The following is a 22,176-nucleotide window of genomic DNA, read 5'->3' on the forward strand; positions in this document are numbered from 1 at the left end:
ATACTAAACTCTGATAAGAAGGAGTGTCATTATCTCACAGAATTATAGAATAGAAAGGAGTCCTTTAAGCCATCAAGTTCCTGTTCAGTGCAAGAATCTAAATTAAGCATTCCAGACTGGTGGTTATTTAGTCTCCACTTATACACATCCAGTGAACATTCTCTGTCTTCTATCTGCCTATCTGATTTTTGGTGTCATAAGTAAATATATCTGCATTTCTCTCTTGTTATGTTTCTTTCAGCTACTCTGAGATCATTTATCCATTCTGTCAAGCTCAATTTGGGTTTCATTTCTGCTTTCTAGGCTATTAGTTATCCCAAGACATTTTGTGTTACCTGCAGGTCTGGTAAGCATCTCCCACTACCACTTCACACAAATAATTTAGAAAATAATGAATGATAGAGAAATCAGGATTGATCCAGGTAGCATTCTATTTCATAGTTCTGTATGATATGATTGGAAATCATTAAATAATATTCTCTGAGTATGATTTTCATGGCAGCTAAGTACTATTTAAATTCCCTGTCTTTCAGTCCATATTTTAACCAACATATCTAGATGGGAAAAAATGATATAGGTTTCTCACACTTTTTCCCCTCACAAATCATGATAAACTTTATTAATTACCTAACATGTTGATTTCAGAATATTTACAGTTCACTTTATAATCTGCTCAAGAATTTCTGTAGGTATTGATGTCAGTCTAAAGGTAAAGGTTTCCAACTCTAGGGGCTGGTGCTCATCTCTGTTTCAAAGCCGAAGAGCCAGTGCTTGTCCGAGGACGTCTCCGTGCTCATGTGGCCGGCATGACTAGATGCCAAAGGTGCACGGAACGCTGTTACCTTCCCACCATAGTGGTCCCTATTTTTCTACTTGCATTTTTACGTGCTTTCGAACTGCTAGGTTGGCAGAAGCTGGGACGAGTAACAGGCACTCACTCTGTTACGCGGCACTCGGGATTCGACCCGCCAAACTGCCGACCATCTGATCGACAAGCTCAGAGTCCTAACCCACTGAGCCACTGCATCCCTGCATTTTTATCTACCTATCTTCTCAATAACCTGCATAGGCAGATGTTGTTGTTTAATAGTATTAAAGGTACTGCAGCAGAATGTAAGCTGTTCCAAGTAAAGCTGACTTTTGCAATTGACTGATGGAGGTTTTGTCAATCCTGATGATGATTTTGTCAATCCTGATGGTATTCAAGTGATACTCCAGATATTTTAGGGTTGTACCTGAGTTGATTATTACCAGTACTATTTTTTGCCACATTGTTCTACTTCTATTTGCAGGTTTTTTTTTCATTTTTGTGATTTTTCTCTAGTTTTTTTCCATCTATTTACTGTCTCCAGGTACTGCCATGTCCTTTATCCAAACTTTTTTTAAATCTTTATTATCAACAATTGTTAATGTCAGGTACCTATTTGTTTGAATTCTAAAGTCCCAGAGTATCCTAGCTTCTTCATTTTCTATTACTTTGTGTATTTTATAGTCCCACTCGTTCTTTCTTGTAGGCAAATTATTATACTATTATTGTTATAATTTATTATAGCTATCTACTCCAGTAGGCTAGGCGGCTTACAAATACAAAAACAATAAAAACATACAGCATTAAAAGCAGCCTGGACTAAAACAATCATAACAATAACAAATCAGACCAGGGGCTCCATAAACTCATTAATCCCAGACCCCAGATAGTTTGCTGGTTCTTCCTTCTTGCTCATTTTGGGCATTCTTCTCTTCTACTCACCTGGCTTTTCAACAGTTCAGCATGATTTTTGAGAAATATGTAAGGGTTTGGCCCTATATAAGCTAGTTCCTTCATTCTGTAAGATTTAATTCACCTTTTTTACAGATTAAAAGAGGTATTTCCTGAGTGTATTTCTGTCACTCTTAGATTTCTAACATCCTTTCATCCATCTCTTCACATTTCTTGGTAAAACACATTTATCTTCTTGTTGAAAAAGAGTAAGTCAAAATTGGAAATTGAGTAGCTGTTTCCCCTTTTTAAAAAACAGTTCCAATTTTGCCTCCTTTCTTAAGTAGCTGCTATACTTAATTCTTTGTGGACAGCCCTATTTCCTTTTCCTGTGCTGAAACAGACCTCCCATTTTCCTATGCTTGTCCCTTTTGGTTTTCATATCTTAATATTTTTTCATGGTCACAATCATTTTTTTTAATTATATCCAATCCTGTCAGAACCTCCACTCATTTTTGTATATTGTTTCTGAATAAACTTAAGAAGGACTCCGTTCCCATAATCTTAGGCATTTTAAATTTTATGGATGAGAATTATCATTTGCTTAAATTCAGCTTATCAAAATCAGTTGAATTTAATAGTAGCTGGATACCCATAATCTCATTCTGCCCTGAATCCATATTATTCTGCAATGTATTTTAATAAATCAACAGAAAAAATCATTAATATATGTCCCTATATTATTCCCAAATTACGCATTTTAATAAGAACTGTATAGTAAAACAATACATCACCATTTAAGCTGTTTGATATGCATACACAATTAAAGTGGTAGATTAGACATAGCTTAAATATACCTACATATTTGTAAATAATTTTACTGCAGCATAATTACATTTTTGTGATAGGCATTCTTATATATATTAACATTTATGTTGAAAATTCTAAATTTTCAAAGCTTTCTTGCAGGTATCCACAATATAAACCTCTAAAATTATCTGGGCTGGTAAAAAAGAGTTCACAACAGGTCTTCCACTCTTGCCTACCCCTGCTGCTTTCCTGATGTCATTACAATGAAAGGCTTTATCTTCTTTTTTTCCAGTATTGTTCCAAGATAGTAAATCAATATATTACAATGCAACATGATTTAGCCCTTTGAATAACAGCCATCAAGAGAGGCAATTTTGATTTTTTAAGACTATAACATGACAGGGACAGAAATTATCCAAGGCAGAATAAAAAAAATATTCTATTCAATTATGAATATCGGCCCCATGGATCTGCTTTTCTCCATGTTTCTAGTTTCTTTTACTCTTAAAGATATAAGCTTTAATCCCTGGAGTGAAAAAGCAGATAGGAAGAGGTAATATATGCAGAAACAAGCCTTAATGATCCCTATGATTCCTCTGAGCAAACTCTATCAATATATACCATGAAATGTTATTTTTTAGATGCCTAATTAAGGTTGTGGCCAGCCTTTAAAATTCATTAAACTCATCACTGAAGGCAAATCTTAATATCTTACCATCTAGTCTCCAAGGGAGCCATACATTTGGCTTTGCAACTTAATAAATCCATTTTCAATTTAACTGCATTTGCTGCTAAAGGTTTGGGTGCTTTATAAACTAGACTGTTTATATTAAAATAGCTTACATTTTAAAAAATGATCATGGTATACATTCAAATGTTAACATGGGTGCTACAAGTGTTATATTTCTTCATCTTAATGTTGTAGCACTGCTTTGCAAACATTTAATTCTAGCACAGCTTCATGACATTTCTTATTCAGCCAGACTAAGGACAATCCCTGAGCAGTAATTCTTGAAAAAGTTTCTAAATTTTCAGTGCTGGGTTAGGAGGCCCAATACTGTAGTTTTAAACAGTACTTATTAATATCCTGAACAGCAATGAATAAAAAACATGAGCAAAACATTGCTTGTTTCAATAAGGGCTGGATCAACAAATTAATTTATTGTTGACCTATTCTCACTTATAACACAATTCTGTTTTATTTTCTCATGTGATATAAAATATATTTTTGCCTAAAACTATAAAATTTAAGTGTGTAGACTTACATAGTCTACTGAGACCTAGTTTATAAAATGTCCAGAAGCTTCAGGTGGTACAAAATACAGTTGCTATCTGCAAACTAGTGTAATAGATAGTACAAAATACATTTAGCCCCAGTACTGAATGACACAAGTCCTGATCATTAATTACTTTTCCAGCTACAATCAAGCTGTACAGTAAGATTCAGAAAAGGACAAAATCTAGCAGGCAGCAGAGCCACCCAACTGAAAAGATAGAATCAGATTTATCCATACAGAAAATAGGGAAATGTTCAGATTAACCAATTCACTTGTACAATCATCCAGTGATACCACAGATCTGTTGCCACTTTACTAGCTTTCTGTGACTGAACTATTTCAATCTCCTGCTTTGTTATCTAACAAGCATGATAGAATTCCAAAAACATTCAAGGTTTTCATCATTTAGTGTAAGACAGACAGAAATCCTTGTCACTGATTTTCTTATGGATCATTCTTATGTTAAGTTTATACATGAACTCTTGGCAGATGAGCTGCCAAATGAATAATTTCAATTTTAGAAAATAACCCTTTTCAGTGCAATTATGACAATGTGATGCAGAAAATGAGATCTGTCACTGAATACTCTTCTAGAACAGCAGTAATTAACTACAAGGTTCAAACACTATATCAAAGTAAAGATAAAGAGTAGATGTAGAACAGAAAGTAGCTGACCTCCAGTTTTTAAGTGAAACCCAAGAGGTTTTTTTGCTTGCCTGAGTTTTCCAGTCTCACAGAATTTGACTATTTCTTAATATGGTAGATTTCTGGAGTGGGAAAGATGGGGAATTGGGAGTACCTGTCTGTGAATCTGAAGTAGAACTTCATTCTGTATCTTTTCTAGTTTACATAGCCAATGTACTGTTCCTCATGTCTCATTCTCCCACCCAATCTCTGAATTTTTCAAAGGGTTGTCCTGATTTGGATAAACTGCTTAGCCCAGGAATTAGACTGCCAAAGGATCTTATTTCTCAGTAGATGCATTTCCTTTCTCTTCTGACTCTGTAGCTAGGGATGTTGAGGGGGACATTTCTTATCGGCAGGTTGACCATGCATGAAGTGAGAGAGACAAGGGCGAGATCCTGGAGGGAAAAGTATTGTTAGTGTTAGAATTCATTCTTAGATTGATTTTAAAAAAGGAGAAGTGATCCAAATGATCAGCAAGCTCAATCTATTCTACAACTCCCAAGTTCCAAAAGCAAGGCATGATCTGGTCTACCCCATTTTCTAGCCTTTTCAACTGTAAAAGCCTGAGAAAAATTAGTCATAAGTGTTCCTACCACCTACTACCAACTACATTGTATGCAGCATCTCTTATAATGCAATGGAAACATAATAAGAGATGCTATCTACAATATCAAGAAAGGATGATGTATTATTGATGTATTATTGCTAGAATGCAAATACTGGATGAATAATGTTGTATTATATTAATGCAAAAACACAGATTAATAGAGCTTTGAAAAAGCATTTTCTCTTTCATGCCAATACTTGGTCAAGCAATTCAGGCTCTATGCAACGACCTCAATAGATGGACAATATTGATGACAAAATAGTTACAAAAGAAAGAAAGAAAGAAAGAAAGAAAGAAAGAAAGAAAGAAAGAAAGGAAGGAAGGAAGGAAGGAAGGAAGGAAGGAAGGAAGGAAGGAAGGAAAGAAAGAAAGAAAGAAAGAAAGAAAGAAAGAAAGAAAGAAAGAGAAAGAAAGAAAGAGAGAGAGACAGAAGATGGAGGAATTTAATCCAGTCAGCAAATACAATTCCAGGTATAGTCTGAGAAACAGTCCATTAATATTATTTATTTATTTATTTATTTTAATCCCATTTATATCCTGCCCTTCTCCGAAGACTCAGGGCGGCTTACAATCTAAGCACAAATTAAATGTGCTTAGCAATAGCCTTCATTCTATGTATATGCCTGCTTATTAGGGCTTTCGCTCCCCCCCAAGCGTCATTATTACAAAGTCAGCTTATTGCCCCCAACAATCTGGGTCCTCATTTTACCTACCTCGGAAGGATGGAAGGCTGAGTCAACCTTGAGCCTGGTGGGATGCGAACCTGCACTAATTGCAGGCAGCTGGTGTTACTTAAGGAGGCATTAGCCCACTGCTCCACCAAGGCTCTCTTACTGTCAAATATTTGGGTTAAATTTCAAAAATTAAAGAGAATTGCTTGTGACAGCACCATATGAACCAGAAAACATATTAGAACACAAAATGAATGTAAGGATCAGATTTTATATGTTCAAATTATGCAAAATAAACCAGAAAAGCTATGGGGGGAAAGATGGTGAAACTCAAAACAGAAATATATTTCCCCAAATATAAAGAGGATATTATGCAAGTGGCTTTCAAAACTAACTGTTATGATAACCAAGAAAAGACAGAGGATGAAAGCTTTGAGCAATAAGAAAGTAGCAAATGCAGACTACCAAGGTCAGTCAAGAAAGAACAGGAAAAGAGTTCATTCAAGGAAATCAACAAGTAAAGGAATGTAACATGAAAAGGAAAATGAGAGATATTTTGAGTACGGTCCAAGACATAACAGAAAATGCACAGCTTATACAGGAATGCTCAAGAATAATCATGGAAAATATCTGTTTGAGGCAAATTAAAGAAAGTTGGAAAGACAACAGTAAAACCCTTTTAAAAAGATTATATAATGACAAACAATTCTAAAGAGACAATATATTTAGCAAGCAACTCCACAAGAGGTAAGAGAGGCAACAGACCAGTTATCAAATAGGAAAGCACTGGATATAAATGAAATGAATTGTTTAAAGTTGTAGAAGAGGCAGTTAAATGGCTAACAGTTTTGTGTCAATTAATATGGAGTAAGAGTAGGTGGTTTTAATATTTAAAAAAAATAAGGCATACATCTATACTGTGTAATATAAATAAAAAATGACCTTTTGGACTAAATTCTCAGTTGTAACATGGTGAATATTTTCACCTCAGCTTCAAGAAAATACTCTGTACTAACTGAAAATTCAATGACATTTCATGAGAAAGAACATTACAGCAGTTAATCAATGGAGTTACAAAATCTTAACAAAGACATTAAACAATTATATGACCTATACAGCTGAATATCATTTAATTTTTCTTTGTCATAAGGTTGTCAGATATTTCTTTTTGGGGGAAAAACCACTAATCTTGACTCTTTTTCCTTCTAACCAGTATTTTTAAAGGACACTACTCATTTTTTTTTAATTTTAGATCAAATATACTATTTTCCAGAGTTGCTTTGGGAAGTAGTTCCATAGGACATATGCTGGCTATGTAGCAGAATAACAAAATAACAGAGTTGGAAGGGACCTTGTAAGTCTCCTAGTCCAAACCCCAGGAGATCCTATAACATTCTGGATAAATGGCTGTCTAATCTCTTCTTAAAAACCTTCAGTGATGGAACACTCACAACTTAATCTACCCCGTCCCTACCAACAAAGTTGAGCTATTGAAGGATTTGCATAGGATTCATGTTTATACTAACGTAGGAACTGGAAGGAGGAAATAAGAAAAAAGGTTAATTTGATGAAAATGATCTATGGCAAAGGTGTCACTGCAATGTTATTCCATGAAAAATCACTGATAAAACTAGGAAGCAGTTGGAGGAGTTGACTTATTCCTATCTTTTTCCAATAACTCAAACAAGGTAAGGGCCTCTCTTACAGAAATTCTTGCCATGTGGTAAATTTGGGGTGCAAATTAGAATATGAAAGAGTTGGCAACAGGTTGGTGGCCAATACATGTTGGCCATTCTTCCCTACAACTCCATCTGGTACACCTAGGTGACATCCTTGTCCTCCATTCAAAACCTGTTTTTTTTACAAGCCCTTTGATAAAGTCTTCATCCTCTACTGAACTGCTGAAATGAATGGAAAACATTCCCCCTTCTGTCATCTTCATTCTATTTTATTGCCTTTTTACATATAACAAGACATTGCAAAGCTTTGAAGGGATACTTTCCTTTGACAAAGGAACAAACAAAGCACCCACTTGTGAAATACAGTATTTTGTGAAGAGGTCCACTTGCTTCTAAGAGAGAAAGCAAAACAATCAAGTTGCTTCCCATTGCTCTTTTAGACCCCTTTCTATACTACTTGAAAGACTGAAAGGAACTACCTTCAGTGGACATCCTGGGAGAAGGCTGGGAAAAACTTCTTTCATACCGAGAGGCGCAAAGAGGTTTGAGGCCAATCAAATTGCTCTGGTGCAGTGAATCATTTCATCTATTCCTTCTGTGTAGCAAATCACATCACTTCTATAGTACAAATCACTGCAGAGAAATTACTTTGAGTTAGAATAGAATAGAGCTGGAACGGACCTTGGAGGTCTTATAGTCCAGCCCCCTGCTCAAGAAATTGCTTCACCCAATCTTAGCATTCAGTTCCTCAGAGCAAATGTCTGTCCAGTGCTGCATTCTGTAAAGCAGTGACACATAAAGTGTGGTCCAAGGACCCCTGGGGAGTCCCCAAGACCCACTCAAGGGTTCTTAAAATAAAAATTATTTGCCAGGTATTGAATATATTTATAAAAATATAAAACACTGACACTCTTCATTATTATTTTTTGTTAGTTAAAATATAGACATTTTAATGAACTTTTTAACATTAATATACAGTGAGTTTAATACTGTTATTCTTACATGTTTCAATAAATGTTCTGCAATTGTGTCAATTTTAATTTTTAATATGGTAAATATCAATAAAAATAATTCTTTCAAACAAAAGATCTTTTGGGGCCCTACAGAATTTATAAAAGTGGGAAGGGGTCCTGAGAGCAAAACATTTAAGAAACACTGCTGTAACTGCACACAGTTATGATTTTATATAGTTGTTACTAGAGCCCATTTCATATTAGGAGAATAAGAAAGAATAAAAAATAATTTGCCAACTTCAAAGTACAACAGTTGGTTTGTTTGTTTTTTTAACTGGGTCATTGAAGCATTTTTTTTCAAACAATGAAATAAGAAGCATCCTTAAACTTATGAATGTCAAATGATTACCATAAACATGCTACTTGTATCTATTTTTTCCTCCTTTCAAGAATGCATTTTCTTTGGTTGTTTTCTTTATATCCTAATAGCTATAATTTATAACATTAACTGGTGATGCTATTTTTGCTGAGACATCTGTGAGGGGGCAATCTCAGGTAAAAATAAACAAAAACATGAATTCTTTAGGAATCACTAAAAATCACAAAAAGAACATAGTGAAAAGCTGTAGCTTTGCCACCTGCTGCTCTTATTTCTTTATCAACCTCAAAATACACTTATAACTGAGGACACTACTGGTATTTTTAAAAATAAATCCTCTCAAAGCCTGATATTGAGTGGAAAGATGTCTGGGAGCCATTCTATATATACAAGCATATATGTACAAGTTAGTCATCCATTTTTCTGGAGGCCCTTTATGAGTTTTGACAAGTAAGAGGTGATAAGTAGTAGATCAACCACCCACTGGCCCCTGTTGTGAGTCCTCGCCAGCCAGTGAACCCGGCAGTTGAGTCTGAGGAATCAGAGGAGGAAGAGGGGCCTGGAGTGACATCAGAGTCAGAGGAAGGCTCTGAGGAGTTCCAAGACTTACAGTCTGACAAGGAGCCTGGCCCCTCTACTCGCGCTCAGGCTGAGACACAGCTGTGCTGGGAGCCTGAGCTGGACAGTGATGAATCACAGCTGGGAGAAATCCAGGATGCAGGAAAAACGCCGGCAACAAAAGAGAGTAGCACCAAGGAATGCAATGGGGTAGCTCCAAAGGCAAAGGAGAAGGCATTAGGAAGCCACGCCTTGGCTAAATAATAAAAGGGAAGGTGTGACAGGTGCTGGTTGCTGAAGGCAACCATTTGTGCTGAGGATCAGGTATCTGTGAATTGTGTTTGTTTGCCTTGGACATTGACTCAGGTCTGTGAATAATAAAAGGGGATTGTTTTTTCCTGCAGTTCCAGCCTGCTTGTTGGAAGAGGAGTTTCTCCTTGTGAGCATAACAAGGACTCACATAGGCTGGGACAGAAGAGCACCATCTTGTCTTACCCTTTGCATTATGTGGCTTGAGACAGAACAATTGAACATTTCAAGTACTCATTTGTATGTGCATGTGTATGCCTATTATCTGTATAAATCAAACCTGGCCAAAGCCCAAATTATAAAGTAAAGTGAGGCAATTATGACCAAATTTTTTTCATTGTCTGGAAATACACTACCTCAGGGCTTTTCAACCTTTTCACCCATTGTACCACTTTTAGGATATGGCAACATCTGAGTACCAACAGTCACCTAGCAAGGTGTCAAAAATGTGATGACCCAAACAAAAACAAAAAAGGAAAAAAGTGATGAAGTACAGGCAGTCCTTGACTTACAACAGTTCACTTAGTGACTGTTTGAAGTTACAATGGCACTGAAAAAAGTGCCCCCCAAGCCACAGCCGAGCAAGACACCTGCCTGCCCGCCCAGCGGCATTCTTCCTCCTGTCCGAGGTTTTAATTGTTGTGAGCATTTCTGTTGAGGATTGGCAGCGGAGGTGGGGTGGGGGGTGTTTGGTTTTTATTCCCCCCGTCTGCTGGGTGGTTGCAGCAGGTTTTGGCCACTTCACATGACCCTGGGACACTGTGACCATCATAAATATGAATCAGCTGCCAAGCATCTGAATGTAAATCATAAGACCCTGGAGATGCTGCAACATTACAGCTGATTGGCACTTCTTTTGGGCTCAGCAGAAGCATCAGGATTAGTGCCGAGCTCCAGCTGGAGACTGGCGCTGATCCTGGAGCTTCCACTGAGCCCTGACAGCCCTGCAGCTCCAGCCATCTCTTGCTCAGGCTTGTGCGGTGCTGCCACCAGTTCAACTCATTCCCCTCCCCCGCTACCACTTTTCTAGGATGGTTGCATACCACCTGCCAGGTGCCAATGTACCACAAGTGGTACCCATAATAGTGGTTAAAAAGCCCTGCTCTACTTCAGCTGAGGTAGAGTACCTCTGGACAATGTGGCTTAGTGACTAGGGAGGGGGAAAACCCAGCAAATTTTACATTCTATGATTGCTAGGATAACTCTGAATTGTCATTTGAGTCATGATCAGACAACAATTGAGTCTCCCGATTGTAATATGTAGCAGAAAAATGTAAAATCATTTTTGTAGAAATTGCCTCATGGCCCTAACTCTTATCTTAGATTTTTTCTGCATTGACCAGGCTAGGGCTGGAGAAATATTACTGAGCAACCTCAGCATTCTTCTCCTTTTAAGGGCTTACTGTCGGGCCTCGGCAGCCCGACACACGAGGGGGGGCCCCTCCACCCCCCCGGCACACCCGGCTTCCCTCCCACCGTTCCCACCTGGTACCAACACGGCCCGGAGGGTCCAGAGGCCCGCGACGCTCCTCTCGCCGCCTCCGGCCGCGCCGCGGCTGCTTCCGACCCCACCTGCTTCCAGCATGGCCCAGAGAGTCGAAAGGCCCGCGACGCTCCTCTCGCCGCTTCCGGACGCGCCGCGGCTGTTTCCTGCGCCCGGCGGCGCGGCATCCAGGGGCTCCCCGGCGTGGAAGGCTCCGAGTCCCGAGCCTTCTCTTCTGGCGCTTCCGGGTGCGCCGCAGCTGCAGCCCTCGCCTGGCGACGCGACGACGCGCGGTTCCCCGGCTCGTGAGCAACGGACCCCGGCCTGCAGCCTGCCCGGTGGAGGCCTGAGCCGGCGCAATGACTCTGCGGCCTGGGGGGACTCCGACACCATGGCTGCGCGGGACTGTGTGGCGACGCTGATAGGGGCTGGGTCCCTCCCCCCTATGGTGTCCGGGTGGCTGGGTGACAGGGGCCTTCGGGGGTGGGTGCAGCAGGGGGTGGGTGAGGAAAAAGGGCACGGTGATGGTGACACGTTGGGGGGGCCTTACCTGCCTGAGCGTCGGGCGAAAGGCCTTGTAGGGGAGGGGTGGAGAAGTTATAGGGAATGGAAGGGAGGAGGACCCGATGGTAAGCGCTCCGGTGTGTCCTTTTGTGCTGCCCGTGGTGTTGATAAGCCCACGAACGGGTGAGAGGAGGGAGTGTAAGGCTCTGATTGATACAGGCAGCACACGCTGCCTTATTAGCCTGATGATGGCAAGGGAGGCCGGTATTCCCCTTCAGCGGCTCCCCAAACCTATCCGGTTTCAGCAGGTAGACGGGTCTCTTTTGGGTGGGGCACCCATTACGCATGTAACGGCACCGGTGAGAATGGAATTGGGTACACATTGGGAGACTCTCCGGTTTGTTGTGGTGCCGTCTATGACGGAGGCAGTCGTCCTGGGGCTTGCGTGGTTGGACAGGTGGGGCCCCACGGTTTGGTGGGAGGGGGGATGCCGACACCTCCGCCTCGGGACAGGGCCCCAGCCTCCTGAAAAGCATTCCTTCCTGGGTCCGGAGGGGATCGGTGGGCCAGAGGGGGCCGCAGGGGTGGGCACCGGGTTTGAGACACAGGTACCACGGGAGTACAGCGATCTCGCAGATGTCTTTGATGAGAAGGAGTGTGACGCCTTGCCACCCCACCGCCCCACGGACTGCGCCATTGAACTGGAGCCAGGGGCAAAATTGCCGAAACCCCGCATGTACGCAATGGCACCCCGGGAGATGCAGGAGCTCCGTCAATACATAGACAAGAACCTGCGGAGGGGGTTCATCCAGCCCGCTCGGTCCAGGATGGCGGCCCCTGTCTTGTTCAGAGAGAAGAAAGACGGGACCCTAAGACTGTGCGTTGATTATCGGGGAGTCAACGCGGTATGTGTGGAGCACTTGTACCCCCTCCCTTTGGTGAAGGACCTTTTAGCTCATCTGGCTACGGGCCGGGTGTTCACCAAGTTAGACCTAAGGGAGGCGTACTACCGTGTCCGGATAAAAGCCGGTGATGAATGGAAGACGGCTTTCAACTGCCCGTTGGGGAGCTTCCAGTTTAGGGTAATGCCGTTTGGCCTGCAGGGAGCCCCCGCGGTATTTATGCAGTTGATCAACCAAGTCCTGCACGACCATTTGTACCGGGGGGTCCTTGTCTATCTTGATGACATCCTTATATATACGTCTACGCTAGAGGAGCATGTCGCTTTAGTGCGGAGTGTGCTGACCAAGTTGAGGGATGCCAGGTTATATGTGAAGCTTTCTAAATGTGAGTTTCACAAGCCCCGGCTGGACTACTTGGGTTATCGGGTGTCCTCCAGCGGGGTGGAGATGGACCCGGGGAAAGTGGAGGCTATCCAACAGTGGCAAGCCCCACGGACCCGGAAACAGTTGCAGAGTTTTCTTGGCTTCGCTAACTTTTATCGGCAATTTATTCCACATTTCGCTTCCATCGCCCTGCCGCTCACGGACCTACTGCGGACTAAACAAATGGCAACGTCGCCGCGGCCAGGGCAGAAGCTTGCGTGGACCACTACATGCCAGCGGGCTTTCGAGGCGCTCAAGGCGCAGTTTGCCAGGGAGCCCGTTCTGCAACACCCGAACCCTGACCTGCCCTATGTCGTACAGGCTGATGCAAGCGACGTGGCTGTTGGAGCTGTTCTTCTGCAACGGCATGCAAAGGGAGGTTTGCGGCCCTGCGCGTACGCCTCCAAGAAGTTAACGACCGCGGAGAGGGCTTGGGCTATCTGGGAGAAAGAGGCCTTTGCGGTCCGCTGGGCTCTGGGGACTTGGAGACACCTTCTGGAGGGGGCTAGCCAGGAGTTCGAGGTTTGGACGGACCATAAAAACCTGGAAGCCCTGCAAACACCCCGCCGACTGTCCCCGAAACACGTACGGTGGGCCCAGTACTTCCAACGCTTCCGGTTTCGCCTCAAGTACGTGCCTGGGGGTAAGAATTTCCTGGCGGACGCCTTGTCTCGGCTACCGCAGTACGATTGCCGGAAGGAGGAGGTAGTGCAGGCACTGGTACCGCCGCCCCACCCGGTGGAGGAGACGGAGCATAGAGCCAACACCGTGACAGACGATATCCTGCGGACATGTAAGGGGGCGTTGGCGACTGACGACTGGATGCGGGCGCACCCCGACACCCTCTCGTTGCGAGATGGGTTAGCTTGGCACGGGGCCAGGTTGTATGTGCCTGCAGCGGCACGAGAGCAGGCACTTTACCAATGCCATGACGCTAGGCAGGCAGGTCATTACGGGTTCGTGAAAACCCTGCATTTGGCCCGCCGCCAGTTCTGGTGGCCAACCATGAGACGGGACATTGAAAGCTATGTGCAGAAGTGCCGCATTTGCGCAACCACTAAGCCCTCTACCAAGAAACCGGCAGGCCTCCTGCAACAGGTGGCTGACCCCGTACGACCTTGGCAGGACATTGCAATGGACTTTGTGGTTGAGCTACCGGAAAGCAGGGGATATAACGCGTTGTGGACAGTAGTAGACCTGTTCTCGAAACAAGCCCACTTCATCCCCTGTAAGGGATTGCCCTCGGCCCGTCGGTTGGCCTGGCTGTTTGTTCAACATATCTATCGTCTCCACGGGGTGCCACGACGTATCGTCTCCGACCGTGGGGTACAGTTCACGGCCCGGTTCTGGAGGGAGTTCGTGCGTTATATTGGAGCAACACAAGGTCTGAGCTCGGCGTACCACCCACACACGAATGGAGCCGCGGAACGTGCGAACGCGGCGGTGGAGCGATACCTGCGCTGTTATGTGTCATACCAACAGTCCGAATGGGTGGACTTGTTGTCCTTCGCGGAAGTTGCCTACAACAACGCAGTGCATAGCAGCACTGGGTTCTCCCCCTTTAAAGTGGTATCTGGTTACGAGTTCGTTCCTATCGCAGGGTGCGAACAGGGGGCCCCGGCATCCTGCACACCTGGGGCGTGGATGCACCGGTTGGAGGAGGTGTGGGGGGTAGCTAAGAAGGCGTTAGAGCAAGCAGCAGAGTCTTACAAAGAGCAGGCGGACAGGAAAAGACGGCCGTTTGCACCTCCCAAAGTAGGTGATCTCGTCTACCTCTCTACAAAATACCTGCGGCTGCAGGTGCCATGTAGAAAGCTAGGACCCAAATACCTCGGACCCTTTCGAGTGATACAGGTAGTCAATCCCGTCACCGTCAGACTCCGGCTGCCTCCCCTACTTGGAAAGATACACCCCGTGTTCCACAGCAGCCTGCTGAAGCCTGCTACGTCCGCCTCTGCAGCGGCAGGGGAGGGTGGCCCGGGACCTGTACAGGGCAGTCACTATGAGGTACAGGAGATCCTGGACTCCCGGAAACGTAGAGGGCGGGTGCAATACTTGGTGCTCTGGAAGGAGTACCCCATGGAGGAGGCCACCTGGGTACGGGATGAGGATGTGTGTGCACCACGCCTTCTCCGTGCCTTCCACCGGAAACACCCGGGGAAGCTGGGGGAGGCCCCGGGGGGGAAGGTTGACCGTGTTACGGATTGCTCACCTTTCTCTCCTTGCATTCCAGGTGGGCCCCTGGTAGAGGGGGCAGCATGTCGGGCCTCGGCAGCCCGACACATGAGGGGGGGCCCCTCCACCCCCCCGGCACACCCGGCTTCCCTCCCACCGTTCCCACCTGGTACCAACACGGCCCGGAGGGTCCAGAGGCCCGCGACGCTCCTCTCGCCGCCTCCGGCCGCGCCGCGGCTGCTTCCGACCCCACCTGCTTCCAGCATGGCCCAGAGAGTCGAAAGGCCCGCGACGCTCCTCTCGCCGCTTCCGGACGCGCCGCGGCTGTTTCCTGCGCCCGGCGGCGCGGCATCCAGGGGCTCCCCGGCGTGGAAGGCTCCGAGTCCCGAGCCTTCTCTTCTGGCGCTTCCGGGTGCGCCGCAGCTGCAGCCCTCGCCTGGCGACGCGACGACGCGCGGTTCCCCGGCTCGTGAGCAACGGACCCCGGCCTGCAGCCTGCCCGGTGGAGGCCTGAGCCGGCGCAATGACTCTGCGGCCTGGGGGGACTCCGACACCATGGCTGCGCGGGACTGTGTGGCGACGCTGATAGGGGCTGGGTCCCTCCCCCCTATGGTGTCCGGGTGGCTGGGTGACAGGGGCCTTCGGGGGTGGGTGCAGCAGGGGGTGGGTGAGGAAAAAGGGCACGGTGATGGTGACACGTTGGGGGGGCCTTACCTGCCTGAGCGTCGGGCGAAAGGCCTTGTAGGGGAGGGGTGGAGAAGTTATAGGGAATGGGAGGGCGGAGGCTTGTTTGGGTGGAGTTTGGGTGGGGTTTTTGGATGTGTATATAGCAGCGTTGGGTGCAGATAGCAGCCAACGCTGGCTTTGTTTCTCGTTGCGGTTGTTGCTCTGAAGAATAAAGTGCTTCCAGACTGCAGCAGAAGTCTCTCGTTCCTGTGTTCGGCATCTACCCTGCTTGTTGCAGGACGAGTTTTGCGGTTGTTGCTCTGAAGAATAAAGTGCTTCCAGACTGCAGCAGAAGTCTCTCGTTCCTGTGTTCGGCATCTACCCTGCTTGTTGCAGGACGAGTTTTGCAATCCCGTTCAACTGAGGCATGCTTTTTCTGTTCCATTTTGGACAATATTGGTGAAAATAATTACAGATGTCTATAGCATTGATTAACAATGGCAGCAGCTGCTATAACTCTCATATTTTTTTTTTCATTGTCTGGATCCAATTGAAGAAATGTTTTGCTTTCTCAGGGAACCAGTATAAAAGTTATCTACATTTTCATCAAGTTGCATGGAATTGTGACTAGTTGATTTGTTTTGGGACAGGCTTTCCATGCAAACACGATACCTTCTGTACTTTGGGCATAATTTCATAGGCAGACTTTGGGCATGGCAGTCTCTTCTGTTCTTCTGCTACCTTGGCAGTAGCATCAAACCCTTTAGCTCTTCTGTTGGCAATTAGCAAGGCATCCAGGTGTTCACCTGTGTTTGCCTAGATGGGTTTGTAAATTCTAATCATGGTCCAGACTTTTCTAGTGACTCCAGCTGCACCTTGGTAGAGAGGAGGGATAGACTGTTGCCAAAGGACAATATTCCTTGCAGTGAAAGGGGTGTGGACTCAGACTTGACAGAGACATTCTTGTCCATCCACATAAAGAACATGTTGAGTCTTCAACAGGGCCATAATTGCTTCCTCGTCCAACAAATTTGGTACATTAGCTATTCCTGATAGTGTTCATTATTTGCAACTTGATGGCAAAAGATATATGTACACTTTTTACTATCCAAAGCTGAATTGGCACTCATCCCCACCCTCAGGCCTATAAAAACTGTTATAACAGAGTGCTTCTAGATGACTTACTGGCACTTCCATCCATTTTTCTTGAGCTTCAGCCATCCATTTCGTACCAATGTTTCCACACAAACAGCTCCTTCATACAGTCCCTATAGATATGATACTCTGGTATTCCTTCCTTGGTTTCCTGTCTCATTGTATCAACAGCTTTTAACTAGACTAAGAAAAGGGGATGGATGAAAAACAATCCAAATTCAACCCTGGGTTATGACAGGAAAACACAAAGGCAAAACATCCACATTATTTCTCAAAGGGCTAACCCCTATACTATATAGACTTATCTACACTGGAATCTTATGGACTAATGTCCCAATTACTTTAACTGTTACACTGGGATCACTTCCCCAACCAACAGACCCAAATAGGTGATTTCAGCTTGATACTGGGAGGGTCTCTGAGGTAGTGTTCCTTGGCAGAGTATTGTCCCAGTTACCACATTTCTTGGAAAAACACCATTAAACAACCTCAGCAGCCTTTTTAGCTACCTAAGGGATGAAGTTTGGGATATTCCTCTATTTAGTCAGGAGATGGTTTTAAAAGTCCCCCCAAAATCTTTATTATGAATCTGTGGAGTCCAGTCAAGCACACAAGAACTCATTATATTATATGATGCCAAACTTTTATAGTAAGACATTATAGTACACAATAAAGGTATGTGTTAGTATAAGAACCTTACCTCTATCATTAACAGCTACTCGATTGTGTCCTTCCTTATCTGCTTAGATCACACACGCACATTAATAATCTCAGACTCCCCTAAATTCCTGGGGATGCATACTACTAGGCTATACATCCACCTTGAACAAAATTCAGCTAAAGATTAAGAGTTTATTTTGTTTATTTTTTATTTTTTTTAATCCCATTTATATCCCGCCCTTCTCCGAAGACTCAGGGCGGCTTACAATCTAAGCACAAATCAATGTGCTTAGCAATAGCCTTCCCAAACTAGATGGTCTAACCTAGCAGAATACGCTTCTAATGGAAAATCATTGAGTTCATTAGGCCTTTAGTTTCCATCACAATTCCCAACAATAAGTTTAATCACATTTTTTTCAAAAGACATCATTAATTTTTATCAACACCTTTCTCAGAGCACATTCACATCTCTGGAACATAACTGAAATTTGGCAAAACTATTCCACAAAGAAGTGTGTGTTCATCATATTATGATCCAAAATAACAGAACCACATCAAATGTTCAAGTGACATCACTAGTTCTTGCATTAATTCCTGTACTATGCTGTATATTTGCTTCCTTGTAAATGGCTTACCTAAAAGTTTCACCTTGTTCTGCTAAAACAAAAATCACAACTACCGTATTTTCCCTTTGCCAAGATAATCAGAAAACAAAGCTCTTTTTTCTTTCCCCAAACCATGCTCCAGATCCATTCATTATGTCAAAACAGACAATCTCTGGAGTTTAAATAAAGTAGTTTTGAAATGATAAAGCAGCAGTGGCATGTATAACTAGCATGATCTTTTACCAAATCCACTGTATAGTAAAATACAATTTTATACTTTAAAACAGTACATACTCTTAAGATGCCCTAATTTTGTATAGAAAACAAAATCCTAAGAACCTTCTGTTCAATTTCATGTGGCATTTGCTCATTTCTTTGATTTCTGTCAACATACCCTGACCACCAATTGTTTGAGGAAGCAAACAATTTCTATATATGTGATAGCTTCTTTTTTTAAACCATGCCATGGTATTCTTTTTCATCTAGCCTCTGAAGTATTGCTAAGGAAACACAGGGAAACAGCCTGAAGCTTCACTTCATAGAGTAAGTATATTTATTCTGTTTCCTAACCAGAGATGCTTGTGATTGATGATGGAATTCCCCCTATTTCCACAAGGCATATGTATGTATTTCTTTACAATATTTAGTGGCCAGTCCACTCTAAACCAGCTGAGAGGTTTGCATTAAAAACAGAAAATGTAAGATCAGTTTAAGTAAAGACCATGGCAGGACACAAGAAAAGGAACAAGCACACCACTAGTAAGAGCACTCTATCACACCATTCACAAATCTCTCTAAAGTCATAATCTCCATCTCAATTCAGACCATCAATGCAATAGCAAATGGCTAGTTACATGTGTTTCAAAGGAATGGAGACATCACTTACCCGTAAAAAGGAGAGGTCTCTGTTATGTTCAATGCTGGTGATTTCTAGATTGCCCATTACCACTTCACAGTTCTCATAATATTTTCGTAATGTACGATACTGTTGTTCAAGGTCAGACAGAGAGCTCAGTTTGTTCTCAGTGCCAGCACAAACTGTAAAAAAAGGAGAGAATGGGAATAATGAATAAGACCTAATATAGATGCAGCCCCCAAAATTCATGTATTTTAATTTATCTAAAGTTAAATGACTGTTAGTACTCATATAAAAGATATTCCAGCCAGTTAATGCCGCTGGGGGTGTGTGTGGCAAAAGCCCTAATAAGCAGGCATATAAATAGAATGAAGGCTATTGCTAAGCACATTGATTTGTGCTTTAGATTGTAAGCCGCCCTGAGTCTTCGGAGAAGGGCGGAATATAAATGGGATTAAAAAAAAGAATTAGGTATATATGAATTAGTTCATAAGTGTTGTGGTTTCCTCATTGTCCTAATTTTTTTTACTATTCACTGGTATATGCAACGTTAAGAAAATTATTTGAAACTCCACCAGGGTTGGAAAAGTGAAGCCCCCAGAATAGATGACATGGAATTCTGAACAAAAATGAGAAAAGCATTAATGCTACCACAATAAGCACAATAAAAATTCAGGAGCGTGCATATCCTGCAGTGGGTTTGGAAGCAGTTAAAGCAATGCTTTCACTGAACTTATATCAGTGCAGCATGGGCTTGTCATTATAGCAGATACACTTCTGCTCCCAATAGATTTTTTTTGTTTGTCTAAATATATTTTCCAACATAAACAATTAAGAATAATTAAAGAAGATAGGAAAAATGGATTTTGAAATCAGTTACATGGACAAAAAGTGTCAAATTTGACTATTTTACTAAATCAGCTACAGTACTTACTCTCCTCACCCTATTCAATAAGGAGTCTATTTTTATTAGTTTGCAAGTATCACTTTCAAATTTTAAAAGCAAACAAGGATACAAAGAAGGGGTTTAAAATGTTTTTTATATATTTTTATATTACTGCAAAGTCTCAAACACATGTATTCTTACATTATCTCAGGCATGTGATAAATCAAATATGATGAGATTTGGCAATTGTGCAAGAGTACTAGAAATTTTTTAAAAAATCATTTCCAGAATAATGCTTTGATATCTTAAAATATAGAGATTATTTAAAGCTATGCCAGAAGAGTTGTCTATCAAAATCTCTCATTGTTTGAGAAATGCCATTTAATGATTGTACTGTACACTTATTTTCAGAAAAATAGCTTTGTTTTTGTCTTTCTTTTGTTTTGTTTTTTATGTTGTAAATACTGTATACATAGTATCCTGTGCACAGAACATACAATCCTGGGGAAGTGGGGGGTTGTTAGTTTCCAGCCCAAAGGGAGTATATTTTCTTCTGAATGGACCAAGAGCACTCTGCTATGATCAGCTATAAGAGCAAGGAAATTGCAAAAGCTGTAATGAAGGTATGTGGTATCAATGGGAACTAAGCAGATATAAGGGCTGCGAATAAGGTGGGGGAAGGTAGTGGGCCTGTTGGATATGTCCCACTTTCAAGTGAAGTGGTAGAGAAGTAGGTGGAAGGAAGTTGCTGAAGAGGGGGCCTCACAAGGTAAGTCAGAGGCATCTGTGGAGAAGAGGTTGGAAAGAGAAATGCCACACTTGAATTCAAACACACTGGCGAAGAGATTAGGCAGGCAGGTCGCTACATAGCCCATCTGTTGGAGGAGGTACTCAACCTACTTGCTTCAATGTCTATCACATAGAACAACCTGCAACATTTTGTGGTTTCTTCCTGCTTTTCACCACCCTGAAAATCTGTGTCTTTATGTTCATATAATTATGCGTATGCTGGGTAATTAAACCTTTTATAATTTAATGCTGGCCAAGGTTGGCCAACAGCTGCCATTGCAAGAAAAATACCTTTATAGCTTGTGCCTTATCTGCATAAAAATATTTCTATCAAAATAGCTATGTATGTTCAGAAAATATTAAATATATACTTAGTAAACATGATAAACCACTTCCTGACTATAGAAAATGAGCAGCTAAATGTGGGCTAAATGTTTGCTTCTTTGTTTCTTTACATTTCTAAAAGTTTTCTGTTAAATGATTGGGCATTCTAGTCACACCATATTAGCCTCTGTAAGATCTGTTGCTTGAGGAATCAGGTATTCTACTGAAGATACCCTAACTTCATAAGATTAAATTGATTATGCTTTAACAAATACTCCATCTGTTTAAAATCACAGATTAATTCAAGTTACTTTTTATTACAATATTTCATAAAGCAGAGGTATATTTAGCCCCCTAAAATTACAAATGAAGCACCAAAACCCAGAATGTTTGTTTCCAGAGTGCATCTAACACAGGAAAGTAGTCCATATATAACTGAAGCATCTTCTTATTAACTCTGTGAATTTAAATTGAATTGAAATGTGAAATCAAATCTAATTTTCAAAGACTAGTTTTTGGACAGCAGACCCAAATATACCCCTGGAAGACTTTTAGTCTGGGAAAATGTTGAGTATCCCTATGATAGAACCTAAACATTTGGGAACTATATTGGATTGTAGCCATTCTATATTTCTACATTAATCAATTTGGTAATCTTTAAGATATTAGGAGAATGTCAGTTTGCTGTTTCTCCCTATGATCTCTCAGCCTTTTTTTGCTAACATCATTGCATATGGCACTTTATTTATTTTTTTATCATGGCACCATGACCGGAGCATTGAGAGAAAGCCTGAAAATAATATGGCTGTTAAAATGTTGGAAGGCGCGAAGCATGGCTGGCAGGTAAACATATAGGAGACTCTATTTGTGCAGCTGGGCCTGCAGGGGCTCTCAGCCTTGTTGCTTGTGCACCATTCCCTGCATTGTACAATGGCATTTATATTAGGGTTATATGACCTAATTGCTGGGGTATCAGTAGAGTTCCCATATTTAGTGGTGTTGGTTGACTTCAAATGCCTTCTCTCAGTAAGGAGTTTGGAGAGGTCAGAAACCCATGGCAATCACTGGACCAAGTAATGAAGGACTCAACACACATGAGAGGTCAAACACTAAACTTTG

The 22,176-nt window shown here is 42.6% G+C and overlaps 1 protein-coding gene across 2 annotated transcripts in view; it reads right to left on the reverse strand.

Annotated features, from left to right (window-relative positions):
* Positions 1–22,176, reverse strand: part of ERBB4 (erb-b2 receptor tyrosine kinase 4) — a gene marked incomplete at both ends in the record, with an annotated part of 1,101,913 nt that overhangs the window by 637,867 nt on the left and 441,870 nt on the right. Inside the window, one exon of one of the 2 annotated variants that reach the window (XM_083354418.1) lies at positions 19,089–19,240. In XM_083354418.1, the coding sequence (XP_083210544.1) occupies positions 19,089–19,240 (152 nt within the window). Of the gene's footprint in view, positions 1–19,088; positions 19,241–22,176 lie in introns of those variants that run through there. The other variant, XM_083354419.1, reaches the window with a different exon arrangement.

Source organism: Vipera ursinii, assembly GCF_947247035.1.
Source record: "Vipera ursinii genome assembly, chromosome: 1".
NCBI lineage: Eukaryota > Metazoa > Chordata > Lepidosauria > Squamata > Viperidae > Vipera > Vipera ursinii.